At 43.4% G+C, this 18695-nt stretch overlaps 2 protein-coding genes across 2 annotated transcripts; one reads left to right on the top strand and one right to left on the bottom strand.

Moving 5' to 3' along the window:
- Positions 1 to 382: 382 nt before the first annotated feature.
- slc9a2 (solute carrier family 9 member 2) lies at positions 383 to 11419 on the top strand. Its single transcript, XM_076747504.1, has 13 exons — positions 383 to 892; positions 964 to 1178; positions 1271 to 1519; positions 3856 to 4106; positions 4210 to 4427; positions 5517 to 5716; positions 5826 to 5915; positions 6000 to 6070; positions 7522 to 7689; positions 7795 to 7900; positions 9597 to 9713; positions 9941 to 10028; positions 10475 to 11419. Exons 1-13 carry the CDS (start codon positions 628 to 630, stop codon positions 10879 to 10881), a joined length of 2445 nt encoding a protein of 814 aa, XP_076603619.1. The 5' UTR covers positions 383 to 627; the 3' UTR covers positions 10882 to 11419.
- Positions 11420 to 11609: 190 nt separating this feature from the next.
- Positions 11610 to 18491, bottom strand: slc67a2 (solute carrier family 67 member 2). Its single transcript, XM_076747505.1, has 6 exons — positions 18245 to 18491; positions 17133 to 17220; positions 16422 to 16465; positions 15009 to 15138; positions 13484 to 13693; positions 11610 to 13398 (listed from the first exon to the last, which is right to left on the bottom strand). The coding sequence occupies exons 1-6, from the start codon at positions 18329 to 18331 to the stop codon at positions 12539 to 12541; spliced, it is 1419 nt and encodes a 472-aa protein (XP_076603620.1). The 5' UTR covers positions 18332 to 18491; the 3' UTR covers positions 11610 to 12538.
- Between the last annotated feature and the right edge of the window lie 204 nt (positions 18492 to 18695).

The raw sequence follows: 18695 nt of genomic DNA, 5'->3' as shown, positions 1-18695 counted from the left end.
AACCGGCTAAAGATTTCATCTTTAAATGAAGGAGTTATTAATATAAGCCAGATTCCTGAAAAATGTTCATTTTGGTTCATTTTTCACAGTTCTTTGCTCTGTGATAGTCGCACTATTCCAGTCAACCTTTCACAAAACACTTCAGATAAATCAGAGAAACTCGGTGTATTACAAGCGAAAGTTGGCACTTGTGTCGAAAAGTGGTGTCATCGAAACTTAAAGCGTGAATGGCCCGCGTGAAAAACACAGGGGCCCACCCTTTTTATCTCCTCCAGGTGACAGCCAATTAGAGCAGCGCTCGGGGCCGCGCCCAGCCTGTATCGGAACTCGTGGACGCGCCGCAGGTAAAGCACAGGTGTGTTGTCCCGCAGTGTGAAGGAGACTTCCTCAGCACATACGACCGTGAGCTCTGAAGATAATTTAAGTAAACTCATCACCACTGAAGAGATCAGAGAAAACGGTGGAGCGACAGCATGCGGGGAAATTAAACTGGTCAACTTTGAGAGGAGAAGCTGAGTTTGTTCTCACCTCAAACGACTTCTGTCTGTTCGGCTGTGCCGTTGGATGGAGTGATAGATATCCAAATCGATTTGGATTACCGTGTGGGGGCTGTGCTTTTTGTGCACCATGGATTTACGCATTGCCAGACGAACAGGAGCTTTACTCGTTGTTCTCGCATTTTTAAGTCTTCTGCATGGCACCAGAGGAGAAATCCCATCCAAACCAACCGCAGGTGTCACGATCTTGCCCCCAGTTAAGCCCGATAATGGCCCCCAGGCCTTTCCAGACGCCGATAAGGCAAATTTACCAGTGTTTACAATGGATTATCCAAGAATACAGATACCATTCGAGATCACTCTGTGGGTGCTGCTGGCTTCATTCGCAAAGATTGGTGAGTAACAGAAGCATATGCTCAAAGCTCCTGTTTCTGTTTTTCAACTAAACTCACATCTCCTTCCTCAGGTTTCCATGTGTACCACAAGATCACCATCTGGGTGCCAGAGTCCTGCCTTCTGATCAGCATTGGTCTGATTGTGGGTGGCATCATGCACTCTGTCCATGAGGAGCCTCCAGCTGTGCTCACCAGCAATGTCTTCTTCCTCTACATGCTGCCCCCCATCGTCCTGGACTCAGGCTACTTCATGCCCACCAGGCCTTTCTTTGAGAACATCGGCACGGTCTGTTCCAAACCGGCCACAGCTTCCTGAACCAGATTCAACTTCTTGTTTTCATGTAAACAAATTTGACGTTTTCCTCGCTGTGCTTGCAGGTGTTGTGGTTTGCAGTGGTGGGGACGCTGTGGAATAGCATCGGCATTGGCATGTCTCTGTTTGCCATATGCCAGATTGAGGTGTTTGGCGTGCAGGACATCAACCTCCAGGAGAACCTGCTGTTTGCCACCATCATCTCGGCCGTGGACCCCGTGGCCGTGCTGAGCGTGTTTGAGGACGTGTCTGTCAACGAGCAGCTCTACATCGTGGTGTTTGGAGAATGCCTCTTCAACGATGCTGTCACTGTGGTGAGTGGGCTAAGACGATGCCTGTGTTGAATTTGTGGAGTTTAGTGGGATTCTTAGACATTTGTTGAGGCTTTTAGGTGTCCATGACACAAAGCTGAGACTTGCTGCAACATGTTGGCCTGCTTTGAATACCTCCGGGCCACTGCTTGCTTTGAAAACATGCGTTGCTGTTTTAAATGTTTTGTGGCATAGTTAGGGGTAATAGAGTGTGCGTCAGTGACCAAATACACCTCGAGGGTGCAAACAGGGGCCCAGCATGCCCATAGATGTTTGCATGAGGAGAAAGAAAATAAAATTTCATTAGGAAATTATTGTGATCTAACATCACAGACCAACGGAATTTAAGCCTGAACTCAGTGTTTTGCTCTACACACCAGAATCACGCACATACATTTCACTGTGGAGACTGTTGTAACCTCACCCCCCTTTAAGACCCAGTTTGGGGCCTTTAATTTCAAAACTGGTATAACATGAAATGGCAGAACCAGTATTGTCTTTTCTGAAGCTTTTCTATTCTTTCTCTAAAGGCTCAGCTCAGGTTTCTTCAGATACTGTTCCACTTGTTCACTCTCTTTTCTGCGTTAGTATCATGCATGAGAACATCATGTGTGGGAGGGAAACGTCTGTGCGCTGGCAAGATTGGTGAAGACATAAAATGCTCCAAAATGGAAGTGAGGGAATGTTGTCAAAGGCAGAAAACAGTCCTGAGCCGAATACCTTTTGGGAGCTTGATACTTGGATGCTGCCAAACCAGTTTTATGAGGTCACCGTTGCATTTGGTTGTATGGGAGGAGTCAACACACGCGCACACGCACACACACACACACACATATACACACCATCTTCTGAAGCTTGATTGAAGCGAGCTCATGCTCAAATTTCCCCCCTCGCCCTCTTTTTATTGTACTCAAACACACATTCTCTCTTACCCACCTACATTAACATGCTCTTACCTTTGGTGTGCTGACCCTTTTGTTTAGTACACAGTAGCGGAGCTGAAAAGTGAAGACAAACATTTACTCAGGAGACTGGGAAAGCTCAGGCGTTGTCTATACGGAGAGCTTTGTGTTGCAGGATTGCACCCATCAAACGCACTGCAATATTTGCCAGAAGTGCAAATACTTCCGATGAGCAATGCAGCCACTAGTTCAGTTACCAAGGTTCGCCTCTGTATCCTCGATATGCAAATTTTAAACAGGGGTCTGTTATCACCTTACTCTACACACAGATCTGCTTTTAATACTTGTTAGGAAGGTCCAGTTTGTCTCTGATCATTCAAAGGCTTCTTAACCAGTGTTTTTCTCACTAACAACAACTGCCATGAAAAATCAAAACCTACAATGAATTGAGTATAATCTGTGTAGCCAAAGCCTGTTATAGCTTATTCTGCTTAACTATAGACCATCATTGATGTCCGAAAACTATTAAAGACATGAGTGAGCCACACTGTCGCTCTGGCTGACATGTGACTGAATCCCACATAATGTACACCATCCAGCTGCTGTAAATACTCGCTGGTACACAAAACGTGTAGTTGAAAATAGTCCCCCAAAATAAAACAACAGTTTTCAGAAATCATTTAGCCTTTAAAGAAATCAATGTGTTATTGACTTGTTGACTTGATCTCTTAGGAACAAGTTGTCTTAGGAGTGCTTCAGACAGGCTGGGGAAATTGGAAAGTCCTGTGAGGCAGCCTGGACGGCCTCTCTTCAGGAGATTTGTTAACAAAGAAGGAAAAAATAAAATTTCACCAGCCGCATCCTAAATAAGTCATGTACTAAGTAGCTATGCGTATTAAGGACTTTGTCAGCACTGTTTGTTGCTGGGAAACTTTATTCTGTATAGCAGCCATTTGCTAGTAAACCATGATCCAAAAGAGAACCCAGTTTTCACTGTCTTTGAAACCGTGACTGAGCCGTTGCCTCTGAGTGCCTTAAATGTGCTCTGTGTATGGTATCATTTCTTTGCCATAGGTTTCTACATTCATTTTTCATTTAATATATCCAAAAACTTCTGTCTTTTGCTGAAAACCTACTCTTAATGGGTTTAAAACCAATAGTAAGACTGAAGGAAAAAAGTTTCCCTCATTCACTGTGAGAGTAACAAGACCAGGAGGAAAAGGAACAAAGTCAAATGCTCACTTTCTGTGAGTCACTTGGTGTGCCTGGTGAAATAAGATTATCAAATTGCAAACAGTGCTGAGTAAATATTTCAATAAATCACTGTTATCTGCAGCAATGTCATTAGAGGCCACAGCCCCTGACACCACCCATGACCTCTCACATGGATGTGTGGGCTGCATGAGTGTTTCAGCATGTGTGTGTGCATGTTTTCAGGTGTTGTACAACATGTTCAACTTTGTGGCGGAGATGCCGGTTGTGGAGCCGGTGGATGTTTTCCTCGGGGTGGCGAGGTTCTTCGTGGTCGGGCTAGGTGGGATGGGCTTCGGCATCCTGTTTGGCTTCGTGGCCGCCTTCACCACAAGATTCACCTCCAAGGTCCGAGAAATCGAGCCACTCTTCATATTCATGTACAGCTACCTGGCCTATCTGGTGGCCGAGCTCTTCGCCATCTCGTCCATCATGGCGTGAGTAGATGTTTTTCCTGGTTCAAATATCTGAATGGTGGACAGTTTCAATGTTGTATGAATACAGCAAAAAAACGCAGCCGTGCTTTATGTTTCTCTGCAGCATTGTGACCTGCGCACTCACCATGAAGTACTATGTGGAGGAAAATGTTTCCCAGCGTTCCTGCACAACCATCCGCCACGTGGTCAAGATGCTTGGCTCCATCTCTGAGACCCTCATCTTCTTTTTCCTGGGGGTGGTCACCATAACAACGGAACACGAGTGGAACTGGGGCTACATCCTGTTCACGCTGCTGTTTGCTTTTGTTTGGAGAGGTCTAGGTAAGGAGAGAGCGGGGGTGTCTGTATCAGGTTGGGGGTCAAGGTTTGTTTGACTTGGCAGCTGTCGGTCTCTGTTTCAAGATTAAAGGTGCCCTGTGGTCCCTGTTTCCTTTGTGCACACACTTGAGGATGCACATGCAAGTGCACAAGTGGTGTGATTCACGTTCTTCTGTTGGTTTCATGCTGTCAATCAACAGTTGATGTCAGTGACATAGTAATAAAGTACCAACAAAGGAAAGGAAGACGAGGACTGCTAGCAAGCAAACAGCACAAGATTAAAAATATTAAAAATCAGCTTTGCAAATGTTTTCTGAGGAGAAAAATACATTAATCTGGTGTGACAGACTTTAAGGATATACATGATGCATTTTGGTGAGTAACACTGAATGTAAGCATTACTTCAGTTTGTTGACAAGAAAACTCCACGAAGCACCTTTCACTCCCCCTAACTATGAGCTGAGTCTGCTAAAAGATCAAAACACTGAATTAAACTTTAAAGAGAGACTCAACCGCCCTGAATATCATATTTTTGCTGACCTCTAGTGGCTTAATGTCTCACTGTGCTGCAGTGATGTGCAAGTGTACTCCAGGACCCCATGACATGATTGTTGGGTGTGGTCACAGGTGCAACAGAGCACACTGGAGCGTATCCACCAGTGATGCAGGATGTGGTCCGAGGTGAAATACTGGCTAACATGGCTAAATTTAGTGGCTAATGCTGTGATAGCTAGTTGCTACCTTTGCCTGTCTGTTGTTCAGCTCTGGGCAGGTCGTGTACAGTGAGCTTATCAAAGCTTTGTGGTTAATAATAGCTGCCTGCTGTGGCTGGAAACAAGGTCGACAGGAAGCAGTAAAGTTTTGGGTCATTAAACCCAAAACAATGAGCTGAAAAATGCTGCAATGCTCGGTGGAGCTGAGAGGAACTGCAGAGTCAGGTGAAACTTGTCTGTGGGTTCATCAACTCCTTTCATGTCAAACGCAGTCACTTGATTCATTGTTAATATAAAGATATGATTTGATTGTATTATTCAGCCTTAAACTTGCTGAAAGCTAACATCACAACATTATTTTTCTACCCCTCCTTTCCAGGTGTCTTGGTGCTGACCCAGATCATTAACCCTTTCCGCACCATCCCATTTAACTTGAAAGATCAGTTTGGTCTGGCCTATGGTGGTCTGCGAGGTGCAATTTCGTTCGCACTGGCCTTCACTCTCCCCGACAACATCGGCCGCAAGAAGCTCTTCGTCACTGCCACAATTGCTATCATCCTCTTCACTGTCTTTCTTCAGGTAAGCAAGCGTCTGTGTGGTTATATTCAAACATTTTCCACCATTTTCTGTGAATCATTTGTCCTTCTAACTCAGTATGATATATCTAAATTCTGTCTCTTGTCCACAGGGCATCAGTATCCGACCTTTGATCGAGTACATCAACGTCCGCAGGACCAACCGCAATCTTGGCACCATCAATGGAGAGATTCACTGCAGGGTAAGCCCCAGATCGTGACTGTTGTAAATGTGTCGTACAGTATGTTTTTGCACACAGTGTTAACAGGTGTCACTTTGCTCTCAGCTCATGGAGCACACCATAGCTGGCATAGAGGACCTCTGTGGACAGTGGAGCCACTTCTACTGGAAGGACAAGTAAGAACTTTCTCTTGCCTCCTGTCTGCTTAACAAAAAGCTTTTATTTAACACAGACTGGACTGTACTGTGCCATATTTTCAGTCATCTGCAAAATGTACACATCACTGGCTTCATCTTTTAAGTGCTGAGTGCTTAACTGCTTCATGCTGTTGAGGTTAAAGAGAAAGACTCTGCAGTGAAACTGGGTGAGAGATACAGTCTTAGTTCACCTGCGCTCAGTTTCCCTCTTTGTGGTTTTGTTTGACAATGCTATTGTTCACTCTGGCACTGTGCGGGAATGTTGACAGCCAATGAGACTCTCTGGAGTCATGTTCAGCTTCCGCCATCACCAGTTCACTTAGTTCCTCATAGCCGAGCATTTTAATTTAAGTATTCGCTTTACATTAATGGATTTTATTAAGTAAGTTTTGTCTTTTGGTGCATATTTTCCTGCTGCAACTGTATGCTTCATATACTGTGTATAGGTTCAGCACCATATGCCATTACATTATTGAAATAGATACAGTATACTGTAGATACTGTATATGGAATATGAAATAAACATGTGCAGCAGACTTGTATTGTTCAGTGTAAACACTGGTAGATAGAATCCGTACATACAAAGCTTACATATTGGACATTTTAATTTTTATAAGGGAGTGTTTACGCTTTCCTGGTTTAACCTCCTCTGCTGTCACTTCTTCCTTTATCCCATAACTCCTCTCCAGTGTTCCTTCTCTTCCTCATGGCTCTGCTGACACACTCTTCATGTTTGTCTTGTGAGACGGGTTCCTCAAGTCTCAGAATGCAGATTTTAAGTTTGATTTAACAAGTCAAAACACGCTGTGAAATTGACTAACGTTCAGAGCTGTCAGAAAGTGTTTGCACAGTGATTCGGTTTTCTACTCTGGCACATGGCATTTACAGTGGAACAGTGACCGTGGGGTTAACTGACTTTAAATTTTAAGGGTGTTTGAGGTTATTCACATTTCAGCAGAACAACAGTACTAAAATTACACATAGCCAAAGAGTACCCTGATCATGCATTTCATACCTGAAGACCAAACTGAAAGCAAAAGTACAAGTATTGTTCGTGTAGCCACAGCCTGATATAGTTGATTTCTATGTGCCATTGAGCTCCATTGTTGTTCAAACTATTAAAAACACATCAATGAACCACACTGCTGCACTGGCTGATATGTTTTTTCTTAGGAAACACATTGTTGGTTTTAGTCTGTTCAGGGGATAATGTTAGCAATAAGAAAAATACAGAATAACACGACTTTATGCTTCAACTATGATTGTTTCAAACCACATTATTGTGGCAATTCAAATCCAATTTGCTGAAGTACAGAGTCAACTGCTCTGACTGCACTGTACTGTATTTACAGGCCACAGCATGTCACTGCAGCAGGCCCCTCACAGATACCTGCTTCACCCAAACTAATCCATTTAATGCCCTTTGGCAGGTTTATGAAGTTCAACAACCGAATCCTGCGGAGGATCCTGATCCGAGACAACCGGGCCGAGTCCAGCATCGTGGCCCTGTATAAGAAGCTAGAACTGCAGAACGCCATGGAGATCCTGGACACGGTGTCTGGAGACATCAGTGCTGCACCGTCCATCGTCTCTCTCTAGTATGACGCCTTCATCCTGTTTCTCTCACTGTCACCTCATTATTGTGTGCTCAGAGCAAAGAGGTAGAGAAACTGATTTGTTTTCTGTTTTTATTTGTGTTTCAGTGAGGAAAAGAAAGGTTCTGCTAAACCAAAGAAGAAGTTCCTGGCTTCTGACCTCAAGAACATGCACAACATCCTGTCCAAGAACATGTACAAGATCAGGCAACGGGTGAGATATTGAATCATCTGGCAGGATAGCAGCTGTGTGCACACCAGGCCTTCTTATCAGGCATCACAGAGGTGGAAAATAATGAAGTACCTCTATTCAAGTACCATATTTCAGTGCAGTTTTGAGGTAATTGAGGTGCTTTACTTGAGTATGTCCATTTTATGCTATTTTATACCTCAGCTTCACCACATTTCACGGGGATATATATTGTTCTTTACTCCTTCTTTATTCCATATATCTGATATATCTATATACAGCTTTTAGTATCCACTGCATTGTTACAGATTCAACTAGTGGTTTTCTTGACCACTTGGGGTCCCTTGTCACATTTCCCCTCTAAACTTCTCACATGGTTTCATTTAAATAATGATTATATTTAACGGTGGACATTCTTATTTAAGTCTTAAGTCAAAAATCTTACAATACCATATATAACATCAGTCACGGTCCAGACTTTTACTTTTGATAGTTAGCAAAGTACATTTTGCTGATAATAATTCAGCATGTTTAGTATTAATTGTTGTGTTTGTAATTTTTAACTGTTGCAGCACGTACCACTACAGCAAACATGGACAATATTCAAGAATTACTGTACAACTGAGTAAAACCTTCACCTGCTCACAGTACATTCAGTGGTGTGAAAAGATGAGCACAGCATCAGGTTCTTTCACCTGAAATCCTGGGATCGCTGTTTGTCTGTAATCAGCAACGGTGAACACACGTTATTTTCACCCCACTTTCCTTGTAAGCTACATGCCACGCCACATGATGTGATTCCTCCAAGCACTGAAAGTCAGAGCTGTTTTGCATGACCACAGACTGCAGCTGGCAGTATTTTTCCATGAGTGACATCACCCTTTCAGAAAGCGCACAGAAACACTTTGATGTGTAGACAAATAGGGATCATATGCTTCTGTTCTTGGGTGGACGAATTGTCTTATCTTAATAGTCCCTCTTTTATTGTCTCTCATCTCTCTTCACATATTTCCAGTTCTGTCTCCCACACAAACCCTAGAACGTGTTCTGTCTGGTGTTTTTGTTTGTTTTTTTGACATGCTGAGCTTCATTTGCCAGACTGGTCACATGTTCCCTTTTTACACTCATGTCGTGTTAGAATTGTTGAATTTAACAGTGTTGCCTCACTTGTTTTTATTTATTTGACACTGTACATGAGAGAATATGAAACTGGTTCCCGTTCACTGATCACGGCGACCTCTTGTGAAACAGATAAGAGCATATTGCTGTCACGAGACATTTCTCTTCACAACAATGGCAACCTTTAGTGTTTTAAAGGCGTTTATGTTTATTCTGGCTAATAGCTGCAGGACAGAGAGAGCTATGTTGACAGTGATGAGGACGCTGCATGGAGGAGGTTAGTGTGACAACTCCAAACAGAGACACCGACCCTTGTAGTTCAAACAGGTGTGGCCAGTTTTGGTTGAGTAATCTGAGCTTGAAAGAATGCTGTCTCCTCTCAAAGCATCTTAATGGTCTACTTTTCTCAGCCATTGTCATCTGCACAGTCTGAGGACGTTAAAGGCTGAGGCACTGTGGCCACCTGTAGGCTGACTTTGTTACAGATAGACACGTCCAAAATGGTGGAATCTGTGAGCAGAAAGCGTCCACTAGTGGTCGAAGCCTCTGTGATGTTGTGTGTGTGTATGTATCTTGAACTTTTTTTTTTTCTTGTATCCAGACGGTGGCATACACAAGTAAGCACGCGCTTCCCAATGACAGCCAAACAAAAGAGATACTAATCAGACGCCATGCCAGCATCCGTCGAAGCCTCCGACCCGGCAGCTTTCAGACATCGGTAAGCAGGAAAACTCTGACTGTAGCTGTATTTACTTCAGCTACCATGTAAGTCTCGCTGCGTATATTCTCAGCCTTTTAGTCAAAGTAGATGAGAGCAGAACTGAACCTCATGAGAAGTAGAGAATCCAAGTCAAACATGAGGTCCACTGTCTTTATACCAGCCCTTATTCATCACTCTCTTTTTCCCCCCATTGTTCTGCTGTTTCACTCCCATGTTGTCTTCAGGTGGTGCCGAGATCTCAAAAGTACTTCTCGCTTCCTGTTGGGAAAAGTCTGGACTCAACATTTCCTCCTGGGAGGCTGAGCTTCACAGGTAGGCTTCTTAAACTGGTCTTTACAACCCCCTTTATTTCCCTTTAGGTAGGTTGAACTTCTGACTATATCTCACAGCCCTCTCACTGAAGCCACAGTCTATCATGTTTACACCTGTGTAAACATCATAGCTGATCTTTTCTACTATCATGTTTTTATCCTTTGTCAAGCACCTTGTGTTGCATTTTTATGTATGAAAGGTACTATACAAATAAAGTTTGATGATGATCTGTTCAGTATGTTTGGAGGCTTTGGGGTCTCCACCTGAATTTAAAATAATGTAGCTTCTTGTGTCATGTTCTCTCTGTGTCCAAATTCATTTCCTCATTCATCAGGAACTGTTCCAGTATTATTTACATGTAGTTGTATTAAATCAGATGTGGTGTGATGGCATCAATTCACCTGATAAGTTCTTTACAATTTTACCATTTGCTTCATGTGTCCCAGACGATCAGGAAACAATGTCAGAGGTGGCCTTCCCCTCCGGCCGCCCTCGATTCCGCCAGCCTGCACGCTCCTCCTCCAGAGCCATGATGCCTCTACGCAGGCTGGACACCCTGAAAGAGGCGCCCTCTGTTGACATGCTGGATGAAAACACAGTGGAGCAGAGAGGCCAGACAGGGCGTGGCATGACAAAGTCCTCCTCCAGTGATTCCCACATCCCTGCTCCTCGCCTCCACTCCTCTGCTGACAGTGACAGTGGCTCGGCTGACAACTTTAGAAATGGGCATCGTGAAGCAGAAGAGGAGGAGCAGCCTTCATCTCCATCTCCAGCCTGGGCTGCTGAACCCAGAGACAACACAACAAGAAACCCTCTGCTCAGACGGCCTCAGTGGAACCCGAGGAGGATGTAAAAGTGTCTCTGGGCTTTCAGAGAGCAGCTGGACTGCCACAGACTGGGTCTCTACATAGAACTATTTATACTTTTCCTTTAGTAGAGGTGAGCCACCCTCCACAAAGAGCCAAAATGGACAGTAATACATTAAAGTCAGAGGAGTCGGCCACATCCGAGGCTCAGTGCACTACAGTGAAGGAAATGTATGAGCTGACAACAGCAGCCAGTCAGTGTAGTTATTTCAACCGTTCACATCAATGTGATTTTAAATACTTTTCATTTTCCCGTAGGATTTGTTAAATGTTTAAAGACAATGTATTTGAAGCTGTTTTGAGTAATTATTTCTTAGTCCTTACATGTAAATATTGTACTTTTTTGTATTTTATTGCCTATTGTGTGTAACATTTGTATGACTGATGATACAGGTTTTGTATAGAGGCCATTAGTTTAACATGAACTTTTGCCGTGCAGCACAAAGCACTGTCTGTTACACTGATGTACCTCATAAATCTGGGCCCACTTCATTGTCTCTTTTTGTAATAAATTTTGAATGTTGATAAAAGTTGTTATCAAGCATTCTTGATAAACCATAGATACAATGCAATTTTCTGACATGACATGACACTGAAGGTACCCCCCCCATGGAGGAAGAGAAGGTGGGAAGTCTGCACAATATGAGAGGAATGCAGCATCCAAACTGCAAGACTGATTTCAGTGTTTCATACACAACTCAAAACACCACAGACTCACGTACAAATGCTGTTTATTCCGTGTGACTTTTTGGTACAACCGCCATGTACTTCATGGATTCACTCACTTCTTTACATTATGCCATTTCCTTATTAACATTTGGGTTTTTAACAACAGTGGTGCTCAGTATACATCTGAAACTCAAACATGTTTTTCTTTAAATCAACATTTAAACATAGCCTAAGATAAATTAAGAAATCCCTAACTGTAAAATTGAAGGATTCAAAACTAGAGCAAACATTTGCTCACATTCCACCGTAAGAACCGTTCTTGATGTAGTGCATTAAGACAAACAACTGGCACTGAGGTAAAACATGTTATTAATTATTACTATTTCTATAACACTGTGATCCACCTTCTACACTCAGGCAGCATGATTTCCTCACAGCACCGGTACATTCAGCTCATTTTTGAATGAATCATTCCTGCCTCGGATGTGAAGAGGATCATCTTTGTCTTGTATTTTGGTCAAGCAGTTGAGGTCATTTTGACCTGTAGTGTATAATCAGCAGGCTGACAGTAACACCTGGGACTTTGGACTTTGCAGTGGTTAGATAGTTACATTAAAAATAAAAAAGTGTGCATTGTTTCTGGTCAAGCTGTCCAAAGTAGCGTGAGCCACAATAAAGGCCCATATGTTTCTGCCTGATCAAACTGGGGGGAAGCAGGTTAAACTTCTTCATCCTGACTTCAGCTCAGTGCTGCGCTTGAGTTTTGAAGCTGCTCTGCCTGAGAGAAGGACGACAGTGCTGGTGTTGATGAACCATTTTGACCCTGTGACGCATCTACAGAGGTGTCATTTGAGCAGGAAACATCGCTCCCACCATGAGTCTGCTGTTCATCTTCACAGCTGGCCAACAAATAAGAGCACTTCTCCGTGCGGTACATTTGCATTGGTTTTCATAATTTTAAATTCATCCAGTTACTCAGAGTTTGGCTATTTTTGTCATCCGTCTCCCGTCCCATTTGGGGATCCTGGTGAGCAGTAAACCTACAGCTGCAAGAGCTAGGACCACTCCCAGACTGGGGGGACCACATGGGCTGAACTCCTGGGCCAGACCTGAGAGGAGAGGGGCCAGGACTCGGCCAATGGCTGTGACTGACTGCCCGGCTCCGATCAGAGTCCCACTGGCCTGGACCCCTCCTCTCTGCAGCTCCAGGTCTGTGATGCATGTCCGTCCAATAGTGGTGGAAATGGCAAAGAAGGTGGAGGTGAGCAGCACCTGCCACACACTGGGTGCGGCAGCGTACAGTAAGATGAGTGAACAGGTGAGAACTGTGGAGTGAAGCAGCAGAGCAGGCATGTTGTTCCCATACAGTTGAGTGACCGGCCCCACCAAGAACCCAGCCAGGGCCCCCAATGTGCTGCTGTAACTGATCAGATAACCCGTCACCTTTGGTTTTAGTGAGAAACGCTCCTCCATTGCCAGAGAGAAGTTACTGTAATAAAGCATGATAGCTATGGCCATCAGGAGACGCACCAGGAACAGGTCCCACATGTCAGAGGAAGCCACCATGTGGATCTTGGAGCCCACTGAGGACAGCTGTCTCCATGCAGGCTGCAGCAGAGACACCTCCCTCCACCTGAGACCACCTCGGTGCTTGACTGCAGCTCTGGAGCCTGGATCAGTCTCTGCTGCCAACACTGGCTGGTGACTATTTGCATGAGAGCCATTGTGAACCGACTTACTGCAGTTCTCATGATGATCTTTACTTGTGCCGTGGCTGGAGTTAGTGTCATAACGGTGAATAAGTGCCTCGCCCCATGGTAACATCCACACCAGCCCTGGAATGATACACACATAATGTTAGCTAAACATTTCAAACACAGGCTCTTTCAAATCAGTTGCTTCTCTCCATGTTCTACCCACCTGCATTAATAAGGAAGATAGCTGCACAGGTAAAGGAGGAGGTATAAAAGCCACCTTCATGCTCCGTGAGGTAGCCACCCACCACAGGACCCAGGATGAAGCCAACACTGGAGGCTGCATTGAAGTGTCCCATCACCAGAGGGCGCTCTGACTCAGACACCAGGTCAGACAGCAGGGCTCTGCAGATGGACAGGGAGTGCTTGAACAGCCCTGAGACAGAGAACAGTCAGTGCACAGTGAGAGTTGGAAGCTGACTGATCTTTAACATAAAGGTGGTGGTTTTGTGCAAATTAAGAACGTTTTACTATTTGGAACAAGAATTTAACCCCAAAACTAAAATTAATCAGGTGCCTATTTACCAGCATAGTGCATAACTTTGAACCAGGAGAATGACTTGTAGTAAAGGTTTAAGGTCTAAACAGTGTTGGGAAGCTACTTTGAAAGCATAGCTTTGCAAGCTACCAATTAATTCACAGAAGAAGAAGTTAAACGACAGCAATATTAAGCAAGGGAAATCCAGTCTGTTTAACTGAAGCTACATAGAAAAAGTAGCTCAAACTGCAAGACCAATTCCAAAAAAGTTGGGATGCTGTGTAAATCTTAAGTAAAACAAAATGTGATCATTTGCTCATCGTTTTGGCACACAACTGAAAACAGTACAAAGACAATATATTTAATGTTTCACCTCATCAACTTGATTTTTGTAAATAACTGCTTATTCTGAATTTGATGCAGCAACATGTTTCAAACAAGTTGGGACAGGAGCAACTAAAGACTGGGAAAGATGTGGAATGCTCCAAAAACACCTGTTTGGAACATTCCACAGGTAAACAGGTTGATTGGTAACAGGTGATAGTATCATGATTGGGTATGAAAGGGGCATCCTGGAAAGGCTCAGTTGTTCACAAGTGAGGATGGCGAGAGGTTCACCACTTTGTGAACACATGATTGTATGAAGGCGATAACTACATGGACTCAGACTCAAATATTCAAATATGAATATAATTGAATTACTAGCAAGCTACTGCAAAATGTAGTTAAATACTACTTTAATTAGATGTAGTTTACTACTCCCCAACACTGGGTTTAAGTTCATAAGATGTTCAAACAAAACAATGAATTGATCCCAATTATTTTTTTTATTATTTAAACCCATTTCTGCTTTAAAACTTAACATCCTATTTTTAAAGTTTAAAGGTATGTGTTTTTAGCAAAGCATGGACAGTGAAGAAAACGTGAGATAATGAGGAAATATTGTGAAAATATGGATCTATTGACCCCAGTGTGTTTTCACAGCAGACACGTTGACTTGTCACAGTAGTGATAATATAACAATAACGATGGCTCTGCTCTATTCAAGTGTCCCAGTAAAAGTCATGAAGGTGCGACAGTGAACGGGAACTGATGCTGGAGCAGCTGAACGGAAATCAACTTCATTCAAAATGTGATCATTTACACCTGTGCTGTTCCTGCTCTCACATGTCATAATGTCTTCTGGGAAAAAGAGCTGCGGTCTGGGACTTACCCACAGGTATCCGCGCCAGGACGAACAAAGCGATGCTGGTGGACATGCCGAGCAGGCCGTAGCCGAGAGCACTCAGCAGCAGACAGGTCAGTAGAGCGTACCGCCGTCCCACCACGTCGCTCCAGCTGCCCTGCCAATCACACACAGGGAGTGACACACAACCGCAACCAGAAGTCCAACCAAATTTTCCAATTTCTACCACAGCAATTCTCAAACCAAGGACCACTGAACGGACACAAATTAGACCATGGTCCCCCATCTGATACGAATTTTGCTTTTTGATGTTTTAAGTGTATGAAATTTATGACCAAAACAGTCACACATTCTATCATTGTGTTACTTCTGGATGGATCACTTGCAGATTACAGTGAAAATCAATTACTCCTCAACTGCCTCAAGGACCCCTAAATGTCCCTTAATCCCAGTTTGAGAACCACTGCTTTAAAAGATCTTTAGAAGAAGAGAATATGGATATTTGTACAGTCCTATGACACATCTGGATAGGTGGAGTTCAGACCAATTTTAGGATTAATGGCAAATCCCAACAAACGGAGACAAACAGAGAAAAGTATGAGGTACTACACTGAAGCAGAAACTCCCAAAATAATTACACAAGCCTTTATTAGATTCTCACCCTAACTCTCTCTCTGTTTCACACACTCACACACCTGATGAAATAATGAAATAAGGACCAATTGAGTTTGCTGTGTTCTAGATGTAGCCTGGTGGGATTATCATAGAGACCCAGCTGTTCACGTATCCCTATGTTTATCTGGATTCAGCCGGTCTGCACGCAGGAACCAACAGATGACTCCTTATCTGTTTAATTTGTCGCATGACCCCTGAGAATTAAACCAATTTCAGGAGCTCTGGGCGGCAGGAAAGAGGTGTGGAAAGCTGAGAATCTTGTTTGGAGTACTGCACATTTTTTACTAATTTCTTAACAGTGTGAACGTGGTTTTAATCATCGAGACTTTGATTTTTCACTCGACCATTAAAAGGTTAGTTCACTGATAAAGGGACTCCCCACCAGTCAGTTAGGACTGAAGAAGCCTGAACCACAGGCAAGTCCAGTCGCTTCTGGAAAGCACTTGGGAAAAAAAACCATTGATAAAGCACGTCCTCAGTGTCCAGTCAGTAAAACTAAGTGAAAAGAGTGATATCTGTGGAAAACCAGGACGAGCTTGGGTGTGTGAATGTGCGGAGACTGGGTGTATTGTGGGACCACAACCAACCTAAAACAGACAGTGTTTATTGTCTTGGTGAAATACCAGAGTTGACAAGGAATGCGGTCATTTTGGCCACTAACTGTGAGCATGACTTGTCAACCAGGACAGGCTGAATAGAAGTTAGAGTCAGAGAAAGAGTTCCAGGTTTTTTTTCCTTTCAGAGAGAAACAAAGTCAATACTTACAACTATAGTGCTTGAGAAGAGCTGTAAGATCCCATATGTAGATCCTGCAACAGTCCACAAGCATACACATCGTACAGTAAATGAAACCTTACTAAAGCTTGAAGGCACATTCGTTTTCAATATTACATTTACTATTGTTTTCTATAATCAATTTCTCTCTCTGTCATTTTCCTACTAATTCTTCATCATTTACAATGTACAATGACAGAAAATGGTACAAAATGCAAATAATTTCCTGGAGGTCAATTTAACATTTTCAAATTGCTTGTTTGGTCCAACCACCAGTCCAAAACTACGGTGGCCCTGAGAGGTCATCAATGCAACTCAACAAAATAGACAGACAGACAAAACACAAGCAAATGACGAAAACACACAGACTCAACTTAGTGCCACTTCCAGCGTTTCTGTATTTGGCTGTATTTTCTGTATTAGACTGATTCATGAACTAATATTCACTGTTGGAAACATTATGACAATGTGTGGTGCTTTTTTTTATTCCAAATGACATGTTTGCAGTTGTGCGGCCTGTGACAATCATTCTCTTCAAAAAACCTCATAAAACTTTATTATTTGCCTCTGTGTTTGGGTCAGCTCTGGCCAGCAGTAATCATTTGGTCAGTCGTGTGGTTCTCAGACTTTCCAGAGCTTGTCAGCTTGCTGGAGCACATCTGCTCTAATGTAACTTAACTCGATTACTTTGTGCAGACTTACCTACAATCCCAGCCACAGTGGGACTCGCTCCGAGCGCTTTGACATGGTGGCTGAGCAGCGGGATGATCATGCTCACCCCAAACAAGTCCTAACAAAAACAAGGAAGTGACAGAGAAAGAATGAGGGTCAGGAATGAGCCCTGGGTTATCCAGCTGTCATCATTATCAGGATCTTATCACCTCTGAACAGAAGGAGACACGTGGATCAAACATATACTGTAAAGCCAGAGTCCTGTATTCAACACAGAGCGTTCAGGGGCGGCTGAAGCTGAACTCTGTTTCTCTGCACGGCTGAGCAGCCAAACTTGAAGATTGAAGTCACGCAGCATTTCATACAGTGTTCCACCACTGCTCATTACACTAATTGCTTAACTTTCAGATTACATTACTGTCCCGAGCAGTTTCTGTCTGCGCCAAAGCACTGAGATGCCTGCTCGTCTTAATTAGATCATCATTTATCAGCTATGCAGGCTGAAATGTAAAGTTAGTTCTCTGCATTGTGCAGCTCTCAGAACAACATGTCTTTAAATTCAGGAGAGCAACCACCCCCTTTGCAGCATATTTTACTGACAGCAACACTTTGAAGAGGCGACACTCGATACACTCACAAGTGTCAAAACAACCTGCCGTGTTCTTTAACATCTCCTGTATTTAGATACATATGAGCTACCTTTAAAAAGATAACAATTTCCAAAACACCACAACAGTGTAAGGTGTGCCTATGATCCTCTATGATGGGGTTATACTGACCTTATACTAATATTTCTAAATACATTTTAAGTTATAGCGAGTACACACTGTCCCTGCACTCTCCAATCAAAAGTGTCTTATAACACATTCACTATTACAGCTAAGAAATGTGCGTCTGCAGACATCAGAGATACATTAAACACGTTTTAGTAAGACCAAACGTAAGAATTTCCTTTTTTAAATCTCCTGTAAACACCCTGAAGATACCATGGTCACACGTATAGTTTCAACATGAAGCACATCCCTAATCTTTGATTTATGACATGCACTACTTGCATCATACCTTTAAATGATGAAAGAATGAGCCAAAAGTTGACTCAGTGTGCTGAAACCAGCACCGTGCACTCTCAGTAAGCTACTCACCATGAAGCCCACTACATAGATACACTGTATGATGCTGGTCCGTCCTCTTGTTTTCTGAATTAAAGTGCTACATTTCTGGTTGTTCATCCTCCCGCTGTGACCGCACGGCTGTAGCCGAAGCGGAAGTGCTCATCTGACTCTACTGTAAATTATCCAAACAGAAGACACGTCCCGGCGGAGCTCGCACAGACAAGGGGTGGAAATAACCTGTGCGGTTTTAAGCGTCTTCACAAACACGGCATGTGTAAAAGTGTGCGGTTTTAAAAGTTAAGGTTACACTTTACGTGCTGCAATGCACTGACTGTACGAGTCATGGTTGACTTCTCGGGTGGTGAACTGCTGTGCTGTCTGTTCAGACCCCCCCCGCGGCTGCGCTGAAAGTTGGTATCGTCCGCCGACGCAATATTACTCAATCACGAAAATTGTTATTGATAAACGCATGATCAGATGT

This window comes from Chaetodon auriga, chromosome 13 (assembly GCF_051107435.1).
Source record: "Chaetodon auriga isolate fChaAug3 chromosome 13, fChaAug3.hap1, whole genome shotgun sequence".
In the NCBI taxonomy this organism is placed as follows: domain Eukaryota; kingdom Metazoa; phylum Chordata; class Actinopteri; order Chaetodontiformes; family Chaetodontidae; genus Chaetodon; species Chaetodon auriga.
This window is presented reverse-complemented; position numbering and strand designations above follow the sequence as displayed.

Coding starts and splice junctions, on each gene's coding strand:
- slc9a2 (XM_076747504.1), top strand. CDS start 628: ATGGATTTACGCATTGCCAGACGAACAGGAGCTTTACTCGTTGTTCTC. Junction 1,179..1,270: donor TCTTTGAGAACATCGGCACG/GTCTGTTCCAAA, acceptor CTGTGCTTGCAG/GTGTTGTGGTTTGCAGTGGT. Junction 1,520..3,855: donor TCAACGATGCTGTCACTGTG/GTGAGTGGGCTA, acceptor GCATGTTTTCAG/GTGTTGTACAACATGTTCAA.
- slc67a2 (XM_076747505.1), bottom strand. CDS start 18,331: ATGAACAACCAGAAATGTAGCACTTTAATTCAGAAAACAAGAGGACGG. Junction 17,221..18,244: donor TCTATGTAGTGGGCTTCATG/GTGAGTAGCTTA, acceptor TGTTTTTGTTAG/GACTTGTTTGGGGTGAGCAT. Junction 16,466..17,132: donor CACTGTGGCTGGGATTGTAG/GTAAGTCTGCAC, acceptor GGACTGTTGCAG/GATCTACATATGGGATCTTA.